The following is a 21,348-nucleotide window of genomic DNA, read 5'->3' on the forward strand; positions in this document are numbered from 1 at the left end:
GTGCCTTTTTTCATACCAATTGATTCGTCTCATTATTCTGTGCATAAAAGTATTAAGGTAACATTACCGAAAACTTAATGTTTTACAAGATATTTTGTATTTTATGTCAAAATACTAGAACTTTCAAGCCTCATAATTCCAAAAGTTCTTAATGAAAAAATACTTTATTATAGTGTTTTGAAAAGCTCTCGAGATTAGCTACAAGAATATGCATTGAAAAATAGGGGTTTCCATTTAAGAAATTAAAGGTGTCGTTTACGTGAGCTTTAAACGACCATCCAAGGTCAAACCAATGGTACCATCTTATGTCCCCCTTGAAACCATACAACTTTTGTCTGAAACATTTTTGTATGTGGAGCTTAGTTTTTGAGATATTTTGCTGTCCAAGTTAAAATGGGACACCCTGTATAAGATTATACATGTACTTACACGTTCTATGTATTCCTTCTTACATAAGAAATTATCGATAAAAATCAGGTAAAACGTTTCATTTAATATGCTTATTTCACATTTTATGTTAATTGACAGAGTGAATCATCCAATATGAATTTACAGTTCCCATTTTACAGTTGACAATAGTAAAGAATAAAGAATTCAGAAAAAAATAAAAGATTTACAAATGCGTAAGGTACGTTTTTTTTTAAGGAATGCAGTATACAAGTAAATACAAAAAAAATGAAAACTATACTTCTACAAGACAAACGATTTAAATTATAATATTTTTTATATAATTTTTACAGTTAACGCTAAACAAACTCTAAAAAATATGTAAAAATTGCAAAGAAACATATTTTGTATACAATTTTAAGAAATTTCGATTCAGCGTAAACAAAGAATCACGAGAATCTTCCAGTTTTAAATTTAGTCTTGTGTATTCAAGATGACTTAAAATTCTTAGAATCCTAATGTTATGTATGAAAAACTTCTAAAAAAACCTCGAAAATGTGGTAAAGATTTTTGCTTATCTTTTAGAAACTTTCTGTAAAGAAACAATCCAGAAAATATTACTGTAATAAATATATCTGACAGAACAATATGAGTTACATTATATAAATTGTGATAGTGTACAGAAAAAATTTAATATTAAAATACAATTATTGAAATAAAATAATTATATAGATTACATTAAATATAATAATTATAAATAAAATTAATGTAATGTAATATAATATAATATAATATAATATAACATAATATAATACGATATAATATATATCTAATCTATATATATAAAAATGAATGTATGTATGTATGTATGTATGTATGTATGTATGTATGTATGTCCTTTATACACTCTTGAACTATTCGACCGAATTTTCACCAAAAGTATATGAAATAGGGGTAGAATTTCCCGGGGAGTGTTATAGAGTGTATAGTTTTTTGTTACCGATTTTCTGGAAACCGGTTTTTCCAATTCTTCTAATTTTTCGGGAAATAATTGACCGAATCTCAAAGAATTATAGATTAAACAGGGGTAGAATTTTCCGGGGAGTGCTATAAAGTGTATAATTTTTCGTTACCGATCTTTTTGGAAGCCGGTACCAAAATTTTTTCAATTTTTCGGGAATTAATTGACCGAATCTTAAAGAATTGTATATGAAGTAGGGGTAGAATTTCCCGGGAAGTGCTATAAAGTGTACTATTTTTGTTATTGATCTTTTGAAAACCGGTTTTTATAATTTTTCAAATTTTTGGGAAAATAATTGTATTGAATTTCACAAGAATTAAAATGCATAGTAGGGGTACAGGGAGAGAGAGAGAGAGAGAGAGAAGGGAGAGAGAGAGGAGAGAGAGAGAGAGGGGAGAGAGAGAGGGAGAGAGAGAGAAGGGAGAGAGAGAGAGGAAGAGGGAGAGAGAGAGGGGAGGGAGAGAGAGAGAGAGGAGAGAGAGAGAGAGAGAGAGAGAGAGAGAGAGAGGAAGAGAGGAGGAGAGAGAGGAGAGGAGATAGGAGGGGAGGAGAGGAGAGAGAGAGAGAGAGAGAGAGAGAGAGAGAGGAGGAGAGAGAGAGGAGAGAGAGAGAGGGAGAGAGAGGAGAGAGAGAGGAGAGAGGAGGAGAGAGAGAGAGAGAGAGAGAGAGAGAGAGAGAGAGAGAGAGAGAGAGAGAGAGAGAGAGAGAGAGAGAGAGAGAGAGAGAGAGAGAGAGAGAGAGAGAGAGAGAGAGAGAGAGAGAGAGAGAGAGAGAGAGAGAGATAGAGAGAGAGAGAGAGACTATTTGTGTGTCTTATTACATATGTTCTCCGGGGCGAAGCCCGGGTAATCAGCTAGTATGATATAATATATAATATAATATATTAAATTACATATTTTTTTATACAATAATTATAAATAAAATGTAGTGTTTATTCAAAACCTCTTTATAAATCTGAGTCTCATTATTATTTAACATTACGTGATATACATATAGATGAAATATTGTTCAAAATGTTTCTTTATTCCTTAGAACTATTCTTTTAATTTTATCAGTTTCCATGTAATATTATTTCATTTCAGAATGGTGAATAGCGCTACAAAAATTCTTATTCCATTGTATCGAAAAAAATTGGGATTGTTCTAGCTTTAAGTAATTATAACATAGAAAAATAATGCTTAAAATTTTTTTGTTGTTTAAATTTATTCTTTTTAATCTTATCGTTTTCTATGTATAATTATTTGATATATTTTTTAAATTTTTAGATAATGCTACACAAATTCTTATACAATTATATACGAAAATACTAGAATTTAAATCGCTCTTGTTTAAAATAACTAAATTATAATGTATTTACGTTTCAAGGAAAAGTGTTAAGATTTTCAGTGAGAAATGTATAGTTCACCCGACGTCGAATCAATGTCGATAATTATCGACATTGATTCGACGTCGGGTCAGCTATAATCAGTCAAAAAGTTCGTCGATCCACAGTGATTCGACGTCGAAGACGTCGATCAATTCGATTTAACCAGCTGTCAATCTCTTCGACGTCAAATTAACGTTAAATCGACGTCACCTTTCTGACTGGGTTCTATACCTTCAAATCCTTATTTTTAGCACTTAATTATTAGAACATTTATCGAATATTAGGAACTTTAAAACTTCATTAATTATATAAAAAATGCGTCAAGAAACTTATAAAATATTATAATCTGATACAATCCCTTCGTCACAAATTCAGAAATATATACCTACACGGAAAAACCGGTTTTGCTGAAATATGTAAAACTTAGGCTAGACATACATCTAAAAATAATTACGTTGAAACATCAAAATAATTATGTAGGACACTCAAGCATGATAATGTTGCAACAAGTTTAGACATTTTTGCAACTTGTTTGAGTGTATATAATTAGAATTATTTATATGGTTGAACATAATTATTTTCAGATTTGTATCAAACTAAATCTTTAAATACTTTAGCAAGACAATTCCCTGTATTACATAAACTTCTTTTTACATGTAACAACACATAAGAAACTAGTTTAAGAATAGAGAGACCATCAATCCCACATATAAATTTTGCTCGCTAAATTGAAATATCCTTCATACGAGTATATTCGACCGTGCTCGTGATATCGTTAACTGGCCGCCTACTCCGTTAGTGGAAAATCTGTGGAACTGATGGTGCCTCCTCGGCAGAGGCTGAAAATCATATAAATATTTCTTAAAGTTTAAGTTGCAATTTAGACCGTAATCACGGTCATGATTAACGCTTAAGTAAATGTTAAGATTTATTAATTTAATTTACTTAAATTTAATAGTTACAAATGCTTATTTTGACATAAGCGGATAGATACAATTACGTTAATTAACAAATAAGAAATTAAGATTTATAACTAATGGTAGTTTTTGCTGGTGATAGAAGAGAGTAATTTGAAGATAAATAGTCTCTGTTATCCATTTGTCCTGCTATATATGTACAAATTACTTACAGAATCGTAACGCTGTTCCTTATACAAAATATCCGGTTCGGTGTTAATAATTGTACCAACAGCTATCAGATCTGATTTAAGTTTTAGGTCGTGACATTTAAACCATCTAGCGAGATTGATAAATGATGACAACCGCGGCGGATATTGTTCCGGCATAACGTTTTGTGCCACTCGTCCATTTCTTATCTTAAGAACACCACCTAAAGCTGCAAGATCAGGCATAGAAGATAATACAAACATTTTTTTATTTATTCTTTTAATCGATTATAACTACAATAGATTGAAATGTTTAATTGTTACCAACAGTACGATCCTCTTCATAGAAGTGTCTGTGGATGCTTTGAATTATTGTTATTATAGGTAAGGCATGTATGGTTTTGCTACGTAACCAGACCCGATGATGAAAGAATCGTAGCCAGTTGATAATAACATTTCCCCAATATTCCAAGTTGCTTTATGAGGTCGCGGGATCGGTATAATGTTTATATAATCACCGACATGTATATTATTGATGGATTGCTGCTTAAACCTGTATTTTAAGGAGAAATTCGTTTTCTTAGTGAAATATTACGTATCTTCCTTAGATTTTTCTTACCTATTCCGGTAAGATTGAAAGGTTTTCTGGTTAGACAGGGGCAGGCACTTATATCGACATTCATCTCGCGGAAAGCGGGACGCATTCCATTCTGCAGAACTGTTACATCACATTACATAGTGATAGAGGCAACAAATATTATACGTCTAAATTAAATTATGAACATTATATACATACTTGTTGCGATTTCCGAAAGTGTAGTAAGCGGTAAGTTTATCGTGTCCATAGAAAAATTTGCAATCCAAGAATTGCCGTTTTCTGCCGCCGCCATAACGTTTACTTTGAATTTAAACGCAATGCTACTAAATATTCATGAAAAACACATAAAAATTGGTAATTTGTTAAGTTAAAAAGTATTTTTAATAAATTATCTAAAATCTAAATCATATTGATGATATTATTTAGAATAATTAAAATACGAAAAAAGTGATAGCTGTTACATTATGTAATAAGTATGATAAAGATTGTAATGAGCTATTAGAGTTAATATAATAACCTAATTTTTATGTAAATTATATAGAAATTAGTGTTCGTAACAAATTCTGCAAAAAGTAAGGACGCATTAATATTAAATACACGTACATTGATTAAGTAGCAATCTATATATTGACGAAAAAACTTAATTTATAAAAATTGCACAGAAAGCAATATGTATTATAGTCACATTTCTTTTATTCATTTTAAGGAACTTTTTGTGTGATTTGTTACATATGTAATTTCTTATTTGAATTACTACGTAGCCATAATATGGAAAATATAAAGTATGCTTAGTACATATTTTGATGATAGTACGAATAATGTATCATTTAATTTTTGCAATATTGTAAAAGCCATTTTGTTAGTGTGTGTTATATTAATATTGAGTTTTCTCTGCAGTGTGTGTGAAAAGGCTAGATTACATACTTACAAGATGTATGTTGTAAAAATGTTATTATAATTGCAGAATATTTAATTTCTAACTAATTCACTGTCACAGGCACGTCTATCCTTTCGTAGTCTGTACGAATATGAGAATGATAGAAGGCACTTTGTCAAGAACGTTACTCTTAAACAGAAAACAACAGTATAAGACAACAGCTAATAAGAGATCATAGTGGGGAAAGTACGGTGGGTAAAATAGTAATAATTATTCTTATTTTAATATGTTTGATTAAGAATTTTGTCCATCAGGAGCCAAATACTTCCATAATTTTAAGATTTAAGCGATATACTTGTATAAAAGATCTAGTTAAGGCATTAATTGTCTTTATCATTATTTTATAATTTTCTTTATATCTATTTTAAATATTTTAACAAATGCATATATACATAAAGATTCTCCTAAAGTAAAACGGATATTCGTATTTTATGAACAATTCTGTATTAATTTTTTAAATTAATTAAATATTAGAAGAATGTTGAAAAAGTAATATTTTTTTATATAGATATTTGTATAACATCTAATAAAAACGTTTTTTTGTAAATAGTTAAAATATGTTATGCACTTTAAGGAAACGAGTAAAAAAATAATTGAAGTTTAAATGAGTATGTCCCCTTTTTACGTCGTTGAGTAAGAAAAGGTATTTCTGCAACAGCATGATATATCGTGTTACTTCTATAAGTGTTTCGACTTTTTCATGATATTTTTATTGTAAAATGTAAACAATACTGTGTCTATATTCGAATACTTTGTTTCTCTTTCTATTCATACTCATTTGTTAAAATAAGTAATATCCAAACAAAAGTACGCATGTAAATCTTTCTTTGTACTTATACATTTAAGCGACCGTTATATTATTGCATTTCTAGTGTCACGCCTTTTCTTTCTTGCGCGAGGCGCAAGACGGATCAAAAGGGGGAACGGGAGAGTAAGGATGACGGGTTTCTCGAGCTGTTCCCTCGCACGATTCAAAAGCCACACACCAAACGAAAATTAGGCATTATGCTCGCGTCCACCAATTTCAAAAAGGCGCGAAAATCTAGACACGAAACGGTAGCCAATTCGCGATAGCTAATTCAGTCTTTCGTGCGAGGGGACGGCCAGCTCGAACCTAACGGTAGAGGAGCAGAGTGATGCTGGGCAGTGGTATAATTTCGGCGGAGAGACGGTCAAGTAATTCTTAAATCACCAGATTTTTAGTAACAATTATATTCTCATTTTCCATAAGCTGCATTGAAACTGATCGGCATGCAACCTATCGGCGATGATTATCCCCGAGATCGCGACAAGTTCTTAACAACAGTGTACAGCCGCGTAAAGATCGCTGTTCCCGCGTGATTCAAAGTGGGCGACTCGGTACGCGTGAATAAATTCAAGACAATCTTTGAGAAAGGTTACACGCCAAATTGGACCACGAAAGTGTTTAGAATCGTTAAAGTACAGAAAACTAATCCCGTGACGTATCTACTGGAAGATTTCTGCGCAAAATCTGCATCACGTTGCTAATCTTGATCTGTATCTCGTTGAAAAAGTGTTGCGTAAAAGAGGGGATGAGGTTTATGTAAAGTGACTGGGATTCGATAGTTCACACAATTCTTAGATACGCAAGGATAATGTTTTGTAAAATAAATTTCTTATAATATGCAAATGAGTTCGTTTTCATTTCTAAAAAAAGTCATGTATTTATAAAATATACAGTTAAAGTATTTACAAAGGTATCTCGTAATGACCCCACGGCAACGTCTCAGTAGAATTAGGTACAATGTATCGTTTATCGTCATACGGATTTAGAGCGATTTTCGTATTGGTTATGGTATAATGCACTTCGTCCAGTTCGGACTTTACGCTAGACTGCTGTCGCGTCATTTCAATTTCATCACGCAAACACAAGGTGTAATCGTCAAACGTTATCTCCTTGGCTACGATGTTGCTCTTGATCTCGCTTTTGATCTCGTTTGTGTCTTTCTTACCATCTACTCGCAAGGCGTACATCTTTGCCCTAATCCCGACAAATTCAGTCATAATCGCACCGTAGTTTTTGTCCTTCATTAAGCCCGGTACTTTTTCATTGGCGAGCGGGATACCGTACGCATTATCGACCGCGTAATTGCTCGTATCATATTTGTCAATGTCGCGCTTCATAGTATCGTACACATCGTCGCACTCGATGTGATAAATTAGACTATCCGTATCAGTGTACATAACTTTACATTTTTTGCGATGTAACGGTAACATATACTTGTAATGGAATTCGTACAAACAGGTCTTGGCTATGTCGAGGATACACATACCTACGTAGATCGGTTTGTTGAACTTTACCTCGAGTTTTTGCATTTCGATCGCGACCACATTTTCCGAAAAGACGCTTCGACTGCGAAAGTTTGGTTTCGCGATCATTGCCTCCGCGCCAGATCTCCCGTTCCATTTCGTCACGAGTCGCACGTCGACGTGATTGCGCATGTTCTCCATGGTTCTGTTAAATAACCCATTGTTCATCAATTCGTACAAATTTTTCTCGAAATCGTTCTTAGTCAGTGTTTTAAATTTTGTATTGAGCTCAATATAATCTCGAAGCCATGGAGATTGCGCGAATTGCAATACGCGGTGGATCTTTGTTACGCGAAGGCCGTGACGAATACATTGCTGCAGGTTGCGATAATGTATGATATAATGCTTCTTATCATATAGAGTTACGAGGAGTTTGTCCTGCCGCTTACCGGGTGGTTTATCGCGCGTCGGACAGAACGGTAAGTCACTGTGCGCGTCGTGCAGATATTCCGGATACTCCAAGTCGACCTCGAGAATGTAACCCGTCGGCGACTCTAGCGCAACGGTTGTCACGTCAAAATTGGAAATGTTCTTGACCCATCGAAAATCAGCGTAAGGCAGTGGTTGGCACATTGCCCAACCGTATAAGTTGTTTATATCGAAATACATCAAGTACGACGATGGTTTCGATGAGTCGTACGACTGCATGTACTTATTGTTGGCACGCGCGTATCTGTTGGAACATTGACTCAAACCGCCGCGTGTACCGCGTTCGATGAACATGACCATGTCAATATCGGTAAGCAGTTCGAAATTGACGCGCGTATGCTTTAACATCGCATCCCACGTAAAATCGGGTAGAGTGTAGTAGTACGCGGGATCAAGTCTATAACTCGAGATGCAACTGTCGCGAAAGTTTTCAAATATATCGGCCAACAACAAGACATCAGTTTTCAGGTATAGATCGCTATACTCGCCGAGCGTTTGAATGGAGAACCGCTGCCAGACGTCGACGGCGTGCGCGTAATCGCTCTCGGATACAGTGTCACCAGTCAACGAACTATAAAACGATTCGCGCGGTGGTAAGCATAAGTCCTCCAACTTTTCGACACAGTCAATGTACTCGTACGGAAACATGCCTTTTCGCATCAGTAAATCGAAATGTTCTCTGGGCAATTTACAAAATTCATTTTGCAAGATTCGGAGCTTATCCTTATTGAGAAAAGATGCAAATTTATCGAGACTGGTCTTGAAAAATTTATATGAATCGATGAATCGTAATTTCATGAAAGTTTTCTCATTATCGACGGTGCTTTTGACATGAAAATTCTTCGTAAAAGATATGTATTTTTCCTTTGTTATTGGAAGCACTTCTACACATCCTTCATATGCTGTAGTTATTTCATTAATAATAAAATGTGCATCATACCCTGATAAATCATGAAAAACTATGGGAATGCATTGTAAATCTTTGTGCATGAAATCTGTCGCGGGAAACCTGTCATGTACATTACCGGACAGGATAGACTTTACGTTACGCGCTACTCTTCTAAGTTCCTCGGCGAACCACGTGAGACAATCTTTATCGCGACGAAACCGATATACGGATAAAGAGTCGTCATAAGCGCAGCGCAGGTAGTACCCTATGCTAAATATTTGATGATGCTGATACGTAGACGTTTGCGCATCACTATCCGTCTTCTTTAGGGTGAATTTCAGATCGGCGTACACCACGAAAGGAACTCGTTGTGTCCTGTTGTCATTGTTGAAACTCAGCCACCTGAAGGACTTATGCGGTAACTTGATCGCACAGTCGTTCATTTCTCGACAATTCGCAGGGTGAGCTTCCAATTTTGCGCTCGATCTAAAGTAGTGTAAACATCTGCAAAAAAATATAATTTTTAAATTTTTATACAAAATATAAAATATTTTATTGAAATGCAGCGTTGCCAATTTAGCTTTCTTTCTGGATTTCTTTCTTTTAAAAAAGCTTCTTTTCTGGTTTCTTTCTTATTAAAACGTTTTTGTACTATATTAATAAGTATGTGTGTATGTAAATGATTTAGTTTTTAACAAATATTTCAGCTAGTCTACTCCACCAAATTCTAATTACATAAAATATGTACTATTAATTGGAAATATATTCTATTAATTAAAAATATTTACATTTCAATTATATATTATACTTATTATTAGTCATGCCATGTGCAATTGCGGATTATTTATTATTCTATCGCGCCTATCGGAGAGAGTGTCATTATTCTACATAATTACCTAAACTTTTATTGAATTAGTAAATTAGTAATTAGATACAAAAAATTACTAATTACGTAAAAATTAATTATATTTAGATAGAAGTGAATTATTTAACAAATTGGTAATTTGTCAGAGAAAAATTTCTAGTTACGTGAAAGTCGAAAATAAGTTAATTTCTTTTTGTTTATTGGTAATTATTAGAAATAAATTTTTTATTATTAAAATAATATAATTAACAGTTTGTTAAAAATGGATCACTATTTACTTGAAAATTAATAATTAGTGAAAAATAATTACTAATTTTTTTAATAATAAATAATTAGTCTCAGGTAAATTATTTATATTAAACCAATTAATAATTTTTAAAACAAGTAATTTACTTAAAACTAATTATTCATTATTGAAAAAATTAATGATTATTATTTACTAATTACTCATTTTCAAATAAGTAGTAATTCATTATTAACAAACTATTAATTATTTTGGTAATTATGCATTTTAGGGGAGGCACCTCTGATGACCTTGACCTTGACATATGTTGTCAAGGTCATCCTCCTGAGTGACCTTCAGAAAGTTTTAGCCGGCGCTCGTTTTTTATTAAAAAGTTATAAACAAAAAAAGTTTGAAAAATGTAGCAGTTATTTTGAGTACTAATAGACATAAATGACTGATATTACGTCTTTTTTTTAAGTAGAGCCCCGGGAAAAAATGGAGGGGATCTGACCATGTCACAGTATAAGTAAGAACAGTAGGTTCACTCCCCTAAAAAGTTGGTAAATGAATATGGCGACTCGCACAATCAATAACATGGCGGCTGTCATCTGACAGTTCATTTGGTTAGATACATCGGCGCGTCAGTTGTATTATATTTGTATTTATTTAAAAAAAATTTTAAAATAAAATCATAATGAGTAATAAAAGTGGTTATCGATGTGTATTTAAAGATTGTGGGATCAAAGGAAACTTTATTCCGATTTCCGAAAGATTCAGAAAGGTACGTATAATATTCATTATGACAAATACATGAATATAGATAAATACGTTAAATACACATAAATACATAAATACATTAACACATTAATACATAAATAAATATGCTATTTGTATATTATGTAATAAGATACATAATCAATAAATACATTTAAAAAAAATTAATACATAAATATATTAATACATTATTAATATATTAAGACTTGAATGCATTAAATATATTTATGTATTAATTTTTTCAAATGTATTTATTTATTATCTATCTTATTACATAATATACGAATAGCATATTTATTTATGTATTAAAGTGTTAATGTATTTATGTATTTATGTGTATTTAATGTATTTATGTATTCATGTATTTGTTATAATGAATACGTACCTTTCTGAATCTTTCGGAAATCAGAATAGTTTCCTTTGATCCCACAATCTTTAAATACATATCGATAACCACTTTTATTACTCATTATGATTTTATTTAAAAAAAATTTTTAAATAAATACAAATACAATACGCGCCGATACATATATAAATACAATAATAAAAATATGCTATTTGAATATTATGTAATAAGATAATAAATAAATAAATACATAAAAAAATTAATACATAAATAAAATGAATAAAATATACATGAATAAAATGTGTCGTGACATTTTTGTTTCGAATATTTAATTAATATGTAAATTCTTATATTTTTTTCATTTCTTATATAATTATCACAAGCGGTTTCTATTATTCAAATAAAAAGCGCATGTATTTTTTACTTATGTGCATGTTTTGTGACATTTTTGCTTCAAATATTTAATTAATATATGAGACGATCCACGTCACTTTTACCCCCCATCTGTCCAAAATTGGTATGGACGGATTTTAATGACCAAGGGCGGAAAATGTTTGTCTTGAAAAGAGCTTTCAAAAGGCGTGTGGCATATATGCGCAATTCAACATGGCGTCATAGTTATGGCTGCTTAAAGGGATAAATTCAAAATTTCAGATCCAACATGGGCAGATAAAACGGTGAAAAGTAACTAAATTCATGTGAAACTCAGTATTTGGGAAATTTTGGGGTCGCTGATTACGAATCTGAACGTAAAATTGTGAAATTCAAAATGGCGGATCCAATATTGCGGATGCAAATATGAGAAACGGACGAAAATTCCAGTAAATGATCTGAAAACTCTTATTGGAAGGTTTTTTGGGTCGCTGATGACGAATTTGTAGCTAATTTGTTAAAAAACAACAGACAAACCGTGTTAATTGAAATTCTACTCTTAGCGTTACCCAGAGATGACGGCGTGGACGTGGTAGAAATTCATCTTCTTTGGAGTGCTTTATTTTCGTGAGTTCCCCTGGCCTCTCACGCTTCGGGGTGCTTTATTTTCGTGAGTTCCCCTGGCCTCTCACACTTCGGGGTGCTTTATTTTCGTGAGTTCCCCTGGCCTCTCACGCTTCGGGGTGCTTTATTTTCGTGAGTTCACCTGTACTGTAGAATATTCAGTGGTTGCTCACTAGCAGAGTATTTCATGTACTGTAATCTCTTATCAGTACTCTGCTAGTGAGCAACCACTGAACATTCTACAGTACAGGTGAACTCACGAAAATAAAGCACCCCGAAGCGTGAGAGGTCAGAGAACTCACGAAAATAAAGCACCCCGAAGCGTGAGAGGCCAGAGGAACTCACGAAAATAAAGCACTCCAAAGGAGATGAATTTCTACCACGTCCACGCCGTCATCTCTGGGTAACGCTAAGAGTAGAATTTCAATTAACACGGTTTGTCTGTTGTTTTTTAACAAATTAGCTACAAATTCGTGATCAGCGACCCAAAAAACCTTCCAGTAAGAGTTTTCAGATCATTTACTGGAATTTTCGTCCGTTTCTCATATTTGCATCCGCAATATTGGATCCACCATTTTGAATTTCACAATTTTACGTTCAGATTCGTAATCATCGACCCCAAAATTTCCCAAATACTGAGTTTCACATGAATTTAGTTACTTTTCACCGTTTTATCTGCCCATGTTGGATCTGAAATTTTGAATTTATCCCTTTAAGCAGCCATAACTATGACGCCATGTTGAATTGCGCATATATGCCACACGCCTTTCGAAAGCTCTTTTCAAGACAAACATTTTCCGCCCTTGGTCATTAAAATCCGTCCATACCAATTTTGGACAGATGGGGGGTAAAAGTGACGTGGATCGTCCCATATATTTCTTATATTTTTTTTCATCTTATACAATTATCAAGCGGTTTCTAGTAAGCGGTTGAAATAAAACACGCTCGCACAACCAACATCATGGCGGACGTTTGCCACGAAGAACAAAGGCTTCGACGCGGAGTGAACCTACTGTTCTTACTTATACTGTGACCATGTCTGATTTGATAAAATGAGATACAACGAGATCTGAAATTCAAGTAAAGTCAGATCTGATTGGATACAATTTTATCTCGCCAGATCTGCATGGCCATATCTGATCACATGCAGCCAGATATGCTGAACTATAATCCGATCTCACCAGATCTGACCATTGCTGCCGTTCGATATTGAATCGCAGATCCAATCGGATCTCTTCCGATCTAATCGGACATTATCTGATTGCTTCAGATCTCCTGAAGTACGAGCAGACATTACGCCTCAGATCTTGTCAGATCTGAGCAGACCTAGCCAGACATATCTTGATCTCACCAGATAAGACCAATCTTGGCTTACAAAGTTGTGTTGCTGATCCAATCAGATCTCTTCCGATCTTGCTGGATCTGAGCAGACCTAGTCAGACATATCTTGATCTCACCAGATAAGACCAATCTTGGCTTACAAAGTTGTGTTGCTGATTCAATCAGATCTCTTCCGATCTTGCCGGATCTGAGCAGACCTAGTCAGACATATCTTGATCTCACCAGATAAGACCAATCTTGGCTTACAAAGTTGTGTTGCTGATCCAATCAGATCTCTTCCGATCTTGCCGGATCTGAGCAGATCTCGTCAGTATAGAACTTATAAAAATTTCGTTCTCAAATCGTCCATTATTAATTGTTACATCCAATGTTGGACATTATATCAAATATAATATTAACTCTGTAAAGGGCAAGCTTAAATGATTTTTGGTCAAAAAATCAATTAATTTTTATATTAAAAACAGTTTTCTCAATTTTGAAACATTAACATATATAATAAATATAGTCTCTGCCAATTTGATAATAATTGTTAATTTCGACACCATATTTAGAATTTATTATAAATATTCCATTAAAAAAGTACCATGCAAAATTAATTAATAATAGGTAAATATAAAAGATTAATGGTATATGTATATATAAAACATAAATCTTTTAAATTATTTTGCAAACATACCTTATAATTTAAACTGATAAAATAATATAATCACATATAAACTTATATAGTCATATAAGATTATATATGTTCAGATCATAATGTTGCATCTCAAAGTATCCGATAGATGGCATCCGACGGAACCTGATTCTCGTATTTAAAATTTGATGGACAGTGGTATAAGAACGGTATCAGACACGGCAGGGTCGTGCTAAGTTGCGCCAAGTTATGTAAATCGTGGAACGGCACAACTTTTGTATCGTGGAGTCCACTTTTATAATAAAGTGGCACATTTAAAAAATAACATTTGAAAACAACAATTTTCTGCAGTGGATGGACACCGGATCGGATCAGATCTACTCATGTCTGATTGGATCTGAGCAGATATAATAGATTATTCTCGTTACATATCTGACTCTATCCGCTAGGATCGGATCAGATCTACTCATGTCTGATTGGATCTGATCAGATAGGGCCAATATTTTGATCAAACCAGATCTGAGTGGATCGGATCTGATGAGATCTGATCAAGTTTGTTCAGATCTCTTCCATTTTTTCCCGGGAGAATATCTCGTTTCGCACGAAAGTCGCTACTTCACCAAAACACAACTTTTAAAGCAGTAAAATGTTGATAAATTGAAGTCTTTTTATTAAAGGAGAGAATACTTTATTTCGCGAGAAAGTCGCTGCTTTACCAAAACACAACATTTAAAGCAGTAAATTGTTGATAAATTGAAGTATTTTTGTTATAAAGCAGAGAATACTTTATTTTGCAAGAAAGTCGCTGCTTTACCAAAACACAACATTTAAAGCAGTAAATTGTTGATAAATTGAAGTCTTCTTGTTAAAGCAGAAAATACTTTATTTCGCGAGAAAGTCGCTGCTTTACCAAAACACAACATTTAAAGCAGTAAATTGTTGATAAATTGAAGTATTTTGGTTAAAGCAGAGAATACTTTATTTCGCAAGAAAGTCGCTGCTTTACCAAAACACAACTGTTATTTCAATTAAATGATTAAAGCAAAGAACAGTTTATGCTTTTGATTAAAGCAGGGAATACTTTATATTTATGTTTTCTAACATATACAATTGTATATATACTTTTCAATATACCAACTATTCTCTGCTTTAAATAACTTTTCTTTCAATATATCAACAATTCACTGCTTTAAATAATTTTCCTTCGTTCATACATGTACTATTTCCACATAAATATCAGTCATTTATGTCTATTAGTACTCAAAATAACTGCTACATTTTTCAAACTTTTTTTGTTTATAACTTTTTAATAAAAAACGAGCGCCGGCTAAAACTTTCTGAAGGTTACTCAGGAGGGTGACCTTGACAACATATGTCAAGGTCAAGGTCATCGGAGGTGCCTCCCCTAAAATGCATAATTACCATTATTTTAACAATAAAGAATTTATTTCTACTAATTACCAATTTACAAAAGAATCAATTTATTTTCATCTAAATACTAATTTTCACGTAACTAGAAATTTTTCTCTGACAAATTACCAAATTTTTAAGTAATGTGTAATTCATTTTTATCTAAATATTATTAATTTTTATAAACAATCGTGATTTGGCCTTGAGAGTAATAACGCGGTTATCAGTGCGCAATATCCAAAACCTGATTTATTTTCAATTTTTTTCACATCGAGCCATTCTCAGCGGTATACAAAAATTGATAATTGCTCACGTCCTCCGTCGTACCACAAGTATGTTTCTAGATTGGGAAGTCAGAAAATCATAAATTGACGTAAGAACTAAATGATCGTTATCAGATAGTCCGGAGAACGAGAGTATAACCATTAAGGCCATGGTCAAATATATAAAAATCAGAATTTAAATTAAAGTATCGATATTATTACATAGTGTTGTCAAGACGGATCATACGACGATGTTTGTTAATTAATTTTCATGTAATTAGTCATTTTGACTAATTACTAATTTGCTAATTCAAGAAAAATTTAATGTGTTGTTATTGCTAATTTCGTGAATAATAAAAAAAATGGAATTTTTTACCGACCCCTGCTTAACACTACAAAATGCGTGATATCAGTACAAAAGGCGCTGCTAGACCTCGAAATTTAATAAAGTACGGAAATTTTTGATTGAATAAGAACACAATAAATATAATTTAGGGAAGAACGCGACGGGAGTAAAAAAGCAGCGCCAAGTTTTTTTACAAGAAAAATTTATTTATTTTATTTTAATTAAATATTTTTATTTTGTATTGTTTCTTCTTTAATTCTTTGTAATTAAAATAATTCTTTATATTATAGCTTTGTTAAGGAGAATTGAAGCTACTACCACTTAGGTTGGAACAGGAAGATCCTTAAATGGGAACACAAAGATATGTACCACTTGGGTTTTATTTTTTAAAAGTAATTGCACAACAATTATTTTTCAAAGGAATATATATATATGTATATATATATTATAGATATTATATTATATTATATATATATATATATATCTATATATGTATATCTATATATATTATATAGATATATATATATATATATTCTCTTTATAATTGGTGCAATTTAAAGATTTCATATATTTTTTTGAAATATATATTACTTAGGTTGAGTTAGGTAATGCAATTTTGTGATATAATAATTTCTTTTAAAAAGAAATTGAAGCTGCAATATCACTTAGGTTGGATTTTTGGATTTACAAAGTACCTAGCGCGTGTACTTGGGCACCTTTTTTACCTTTTTTGAAAAAGGTAATTTTGTACTGATAAGTTTTTATATTAATTCTTGTTCAGGTTCTAATATTGCCTAATCATTGGTAAGAAAATGATAGTAAAGTGATCAGAATAAAAATTACTTTTTATTCTGATAACTTTAAGATACATTAATAGCGTTCTAATATTTACAGAAAAGAAAAGTATTATCTTTTTGAGAATAATCATAAGTGCATCCAGTACTATAATCGCTCACTGAGAGATTTAATATAATTAATTAGTTTTTACTTTAATGTCTATTTCTACACCAATGTGGATTAACTTTAATTTTGGTTTAATTTATTTTCTATCTTCTTCTCGTTTTAAGAATTAGAAAAATTAAAGTTAATCTGCATTTGTAGAAATAGACATATAGATTCTTGCTGGTTTTTGAGCACTCAATGAACAATTATAGTACTTGATGTACTCAATATATTCCTTTATTTTGTTTTACTTAGAGAATAATATATGTTTAGTTCTATACTGTGTACAATTTATAAGACTATTTCTAGCTCCATCCACAAGTATTTATAGTTTCTAGTTTGCGTATACTTCACTTTTTTTGCATTTAAAATGTATTAGTTTTGTCTATGTAAAGTATTTAAAACCGAGCGCGAAAAACAATTCAACGAAATACTGTTAAAAAAGTGTGCAAGTAGAAACTTGTTTAAGTGAGCAAGTAGAAACTTGCACATTGCTTCCTTATAGTTTTTAAGTGTGCAAGTAGAAACCTGCACATTGCTTCCTCTATGAGAAAGCCTGTTTTTTTATGCATAATTATTAGTAGATATTTATTAATTTGGCTTCCTCATAGAGGAAGCAATGTGCAGGTTTCTACTTGCACACTTAAAAACTATAAGGAAGCAATGTGCAAGTTTCTACTTGCTCACTTAAACAAGTTTCTACTTGCACACTTAAAAACTATGAGAAAGCAATGTATAAGTTTCCACTTGCACACTTAAAAACTATGAGGAAGCAATTTACAAGTTTCTACTTGCACATTTAAAAACTATGAGGAAGCAATGTGCAAGTTTCTACTTGCACACTTAAAACTATGAGAAAGCAATGTGCAAGTTTCTACTTGCACACTTTTTTTATGGATAGAGTATCATTAAAGATACTTACACATTTTTTAAGCAGAAATCGTTACACATTTTTTAAACAGAAATCGGCAACCCTCTCACCGATCCTCGCCAAATTCACTAACAATCTTCCTTTAATGATACTCTATCCATCAAATAACTTAGGGTAGACCGAGGCGAATCGGGTCAATATAAGTTTTAAGACTGTTTTCGTTAGTGTTTTTTTTTCTAACGAGCTATTTTATCGTGCTAATTAGTAATCCGATTCGCCTAGGTCTACCCTATATATTTTTTAGGCAGAAATCGGTACTTTCCCCCCCTTTCACCAATCTTCGCGAAATTCAAAACAACCTTTCTTTAATGATACGTTCTATATATAAGATTACATGTATAACTTGTACACTTTTTAGGCAAAAATCGGTAACCCCTTCACCAATCATTGCCAAATTCAACACCAACCTACCTTTAATGATACTCTATCCATAAACAAAAATTAAGCTCGATATCTCAAAATTTGCGGAAATTAGGGCAATCAATAGATTTTTTTAGATAAAAATCGGTAACCCCTTCATTATTAGCAATTTTTATTAATTCTATTATATTCTTCAGTTTTTTCTACCCCTATTTCATATATAATTCTTTAAAATTTGGTTAATCAGTTCTTGAGTTATAGAAATTTTGGTAAGTTTGGCTGTTTTTTTAAACAGAAATCGGTAACCTCTTTATTATTAGCAATTTTTATTAATTCTATTATATTCTTCAGTTTTTTCTACCCCTATTTCATATATAATTCGTTAAGATTTGGTTGATTAGTTCTGGAGTTATAAAAATTTCGGTAAATTTGGCACATACATACATACACACCGACATTTTTTTTAATGCGATATTTCGACGTTTTAGAACATAAGGAACACATTGGCATCGAAAACTAAAAAAACAATTTTCTCTTTCAGTCTTTTCTACCCCTATTTCACATATAATTCATTAACATTTGGTTGATTAGATCTAGTTTTATATGCGATCAAAGGTCCATATACGAAGTTTATGAAAACAAAGCTTCCTCTATGAGGAAGCAATTTATATTGTATATCTAAGAAAATAAAAATTTCTAATTGCCATTGAGTATTTGTATTTGTATTACAGTAGAACGCTTCTAACTAATTGTAAGTATCTTTTTCACTTGTTTTTTATTCTAACGTAATGATGTGATTACTGACAAATGCAAGTAGTGAGAGATAAACGTGAGAAAAGAAGTTAAGTTTAAATCATCATTTGATTCAAAATCAGTTAAAAATAAAGGAGTTAAAAATAGAAACATTTTACTGTTTTTTAAAATCTATAAAATTTAGCTATTATTTAGCTTTTTTTAAATACTGTCTATAGCTTTTTCTTTCTTCTAATTGTTGGCAACACTGTAAAAATGTATACTCACCGATCGCAAAAGTATTTTTTCTCATTTTTTTTGCTCACTTGCGAGCTTATTAGACGAGACAGATTTTTTATCCAAGCGAAATGCCCCGTGTTGTTGTTTCGCGTGTCCTCCAGGTACAACAAATTGACGTGCTTGTCTTTTTTCCCATCGGCGAGCCGTATTGGTAAAATTACAAGTTCCTCCTTCTTCTCAATACAATACACGTTGATGGATATATTATTAAAATGTTCAAATGTTTTAATTTGACTCAACGTCATCGGGAATTCAATTTCTTGAAGATTGAGCACCGATGAATAATGGGGGTACGAGGATTCCCGGTCTGTTCTTTTTTCGGCTGGATGTAGAGCAGCCACCACTGACCACGCGAAACATGCATTGTCCATAGAATGCACGTTGACCACCGCTTTCTTCAGCTTTATCTCTTTCGGCAATTCTATCCAACATCCCGCGTGCAAAGGATTGTACTTGTTCACATTAACGATCAAATTAAGTATACGTGACAACGTCCACCCGCTGTCGCGTTCCTGAAATTCTTCCAGAGATGCTAAAGTAGGCTCGATAACACGCAACTCGTACCATTCTCGCAGATCGGACGTACGAAGGAGTTCACAGTTTCTCGTGTTGACACTTTTGTTCGCACGTTTGTCACTTGTCACAAATTCACCATTAAATACTGTGTTTACCTTGATATTGGTGTGTCTTTGCATGACGTTCCGCACACGATCGAATACAATGTCTCTCGCATCTTCAAGAAATTGGCGTGGTTCGATGTGCTTGGAATTTATTACCGCACCAGTCAATATACAGTTTTCGAAAGCGGTATCAATCTCACGCCATCTGAGTTCTGCATTATCATCATCCTTTCGCGCACCTGCATGTTCGAAACGTTTACGTATCGAATCTATCAAATCTTCGAGTCGTGCGATACGAGTGATTAGCGAATGTTTGATCCCAAATGATAATTGCGGCTGTTTAACTCGGCTATGTTCTTTCAACGACTCGAGATACTCATTGCATCGTTGCTCCCACACGCTGAATTCTTCCTCCGAATTTAACAGAGCGGATTGCTCTAACAGGTCTTGCTCTCTATTTTCCATATTATATACCGCGTCGTATGATGTTCGCGAAGTAACCGCGAGCGAGAGAGGCTTGGAGAAGAAAAACAGAGCTAGATGTTAGATTGCGAGTCTCTATCAGAGATTGAGTCTTTAATTATTTAAATTATTTACAGAAATGTACAATATTCAAACGCCGCGATGACGCGGTTACGCGAGAATGCAATTAGATTGCGAGAGGCGTTGCGAAATTCCCGCCGCAGGGATTAAGCGCGGATTTACGGTCGCACACTGCGAGAACGAAAAGTATTCGTTGTTTTCGACAGTATATTCTATAAGTTCGTGAGACTGCGAACAGAGAGAAACCTGAGAGCAGCCATCCCGGTTCGGGGGACGTCTGTCCTAATGCGCCCTCTGAGTGGACGTCAACTACGTCCATTACGTTTCGGTAAAGGCCATCGCACACAAAGGGTGCGTTCGGGAAGACGCTATTAGCGCTATTTGCTTATTCTATCCTTGTTTTACACCTGATGAGCGATAAAGATAGAATGATGCAATAGCGCTAAGGGCCCGGACACACACTTTTTCGTAACAGTAACAGTAAAGTTTTGACCAATCGCGTTGCTTGAATCGGGAACGTACGGCCATACGTAATCGAGCAACGCGATTGGTTGAAACTTTACTGTTACTGTTACGAAAAAGTGTGTGTCCGGGGCTTAATAGCGCGCTTCCCGAACGCAGCCAAAATTGCATAGCTTAGGGTGAAATCACACGAT

At 33.1% G+C, this 21,348-nt stretch overlaps 1 protein-coding gene across 1 annotated transcript; it reads right to left on the minus strand.

Moving 5' to 3' along the window:
- Positions 1-7,069: 7,069 nt before the first annotated feature.
- On the minus strand, positions 7,070-20,919 carry LOC139782874 (uncharacterized). The gene is made up of 2 exons (XM_071721946.1): positions 19,518-20,919; positions 7,070-9,567 (listed from the first exon to the last, which is right to left on the minus strand). The coding sequence occupies exons 1-2, from the start codon at positions 20,612-20,614 to the stop codon at positions 7,125-7,127; spliced, it is 3,540 nt and encodes a 1,179-aa protein (XP_071578047.1). The 5' UTR covers positions 20,615-20,919; the 3' UTR covers positions 7,070-7,124.
- Positions 20,920-21,348: the final 429 nt, after the last annotated feature.

The sequence above is a fragment of the Temnothorax nylanderi genome, unplaced genomic scaffold, assembly GCF_030848795.1.
Source record: "Temnothorax nylanderi isolate EJ_2023f unplaced genomic scaffold, tnyl_v1.0 TNYL_tig0447_pilon, whole genome shotgun sequence".
Classification (NCBI taxonomy): Eukaryota; Metazoa; Arthropoda; class Insecta; order Hymenoptera; family Formicidae; genus Temnothorax; species Temnothorax nylanderi.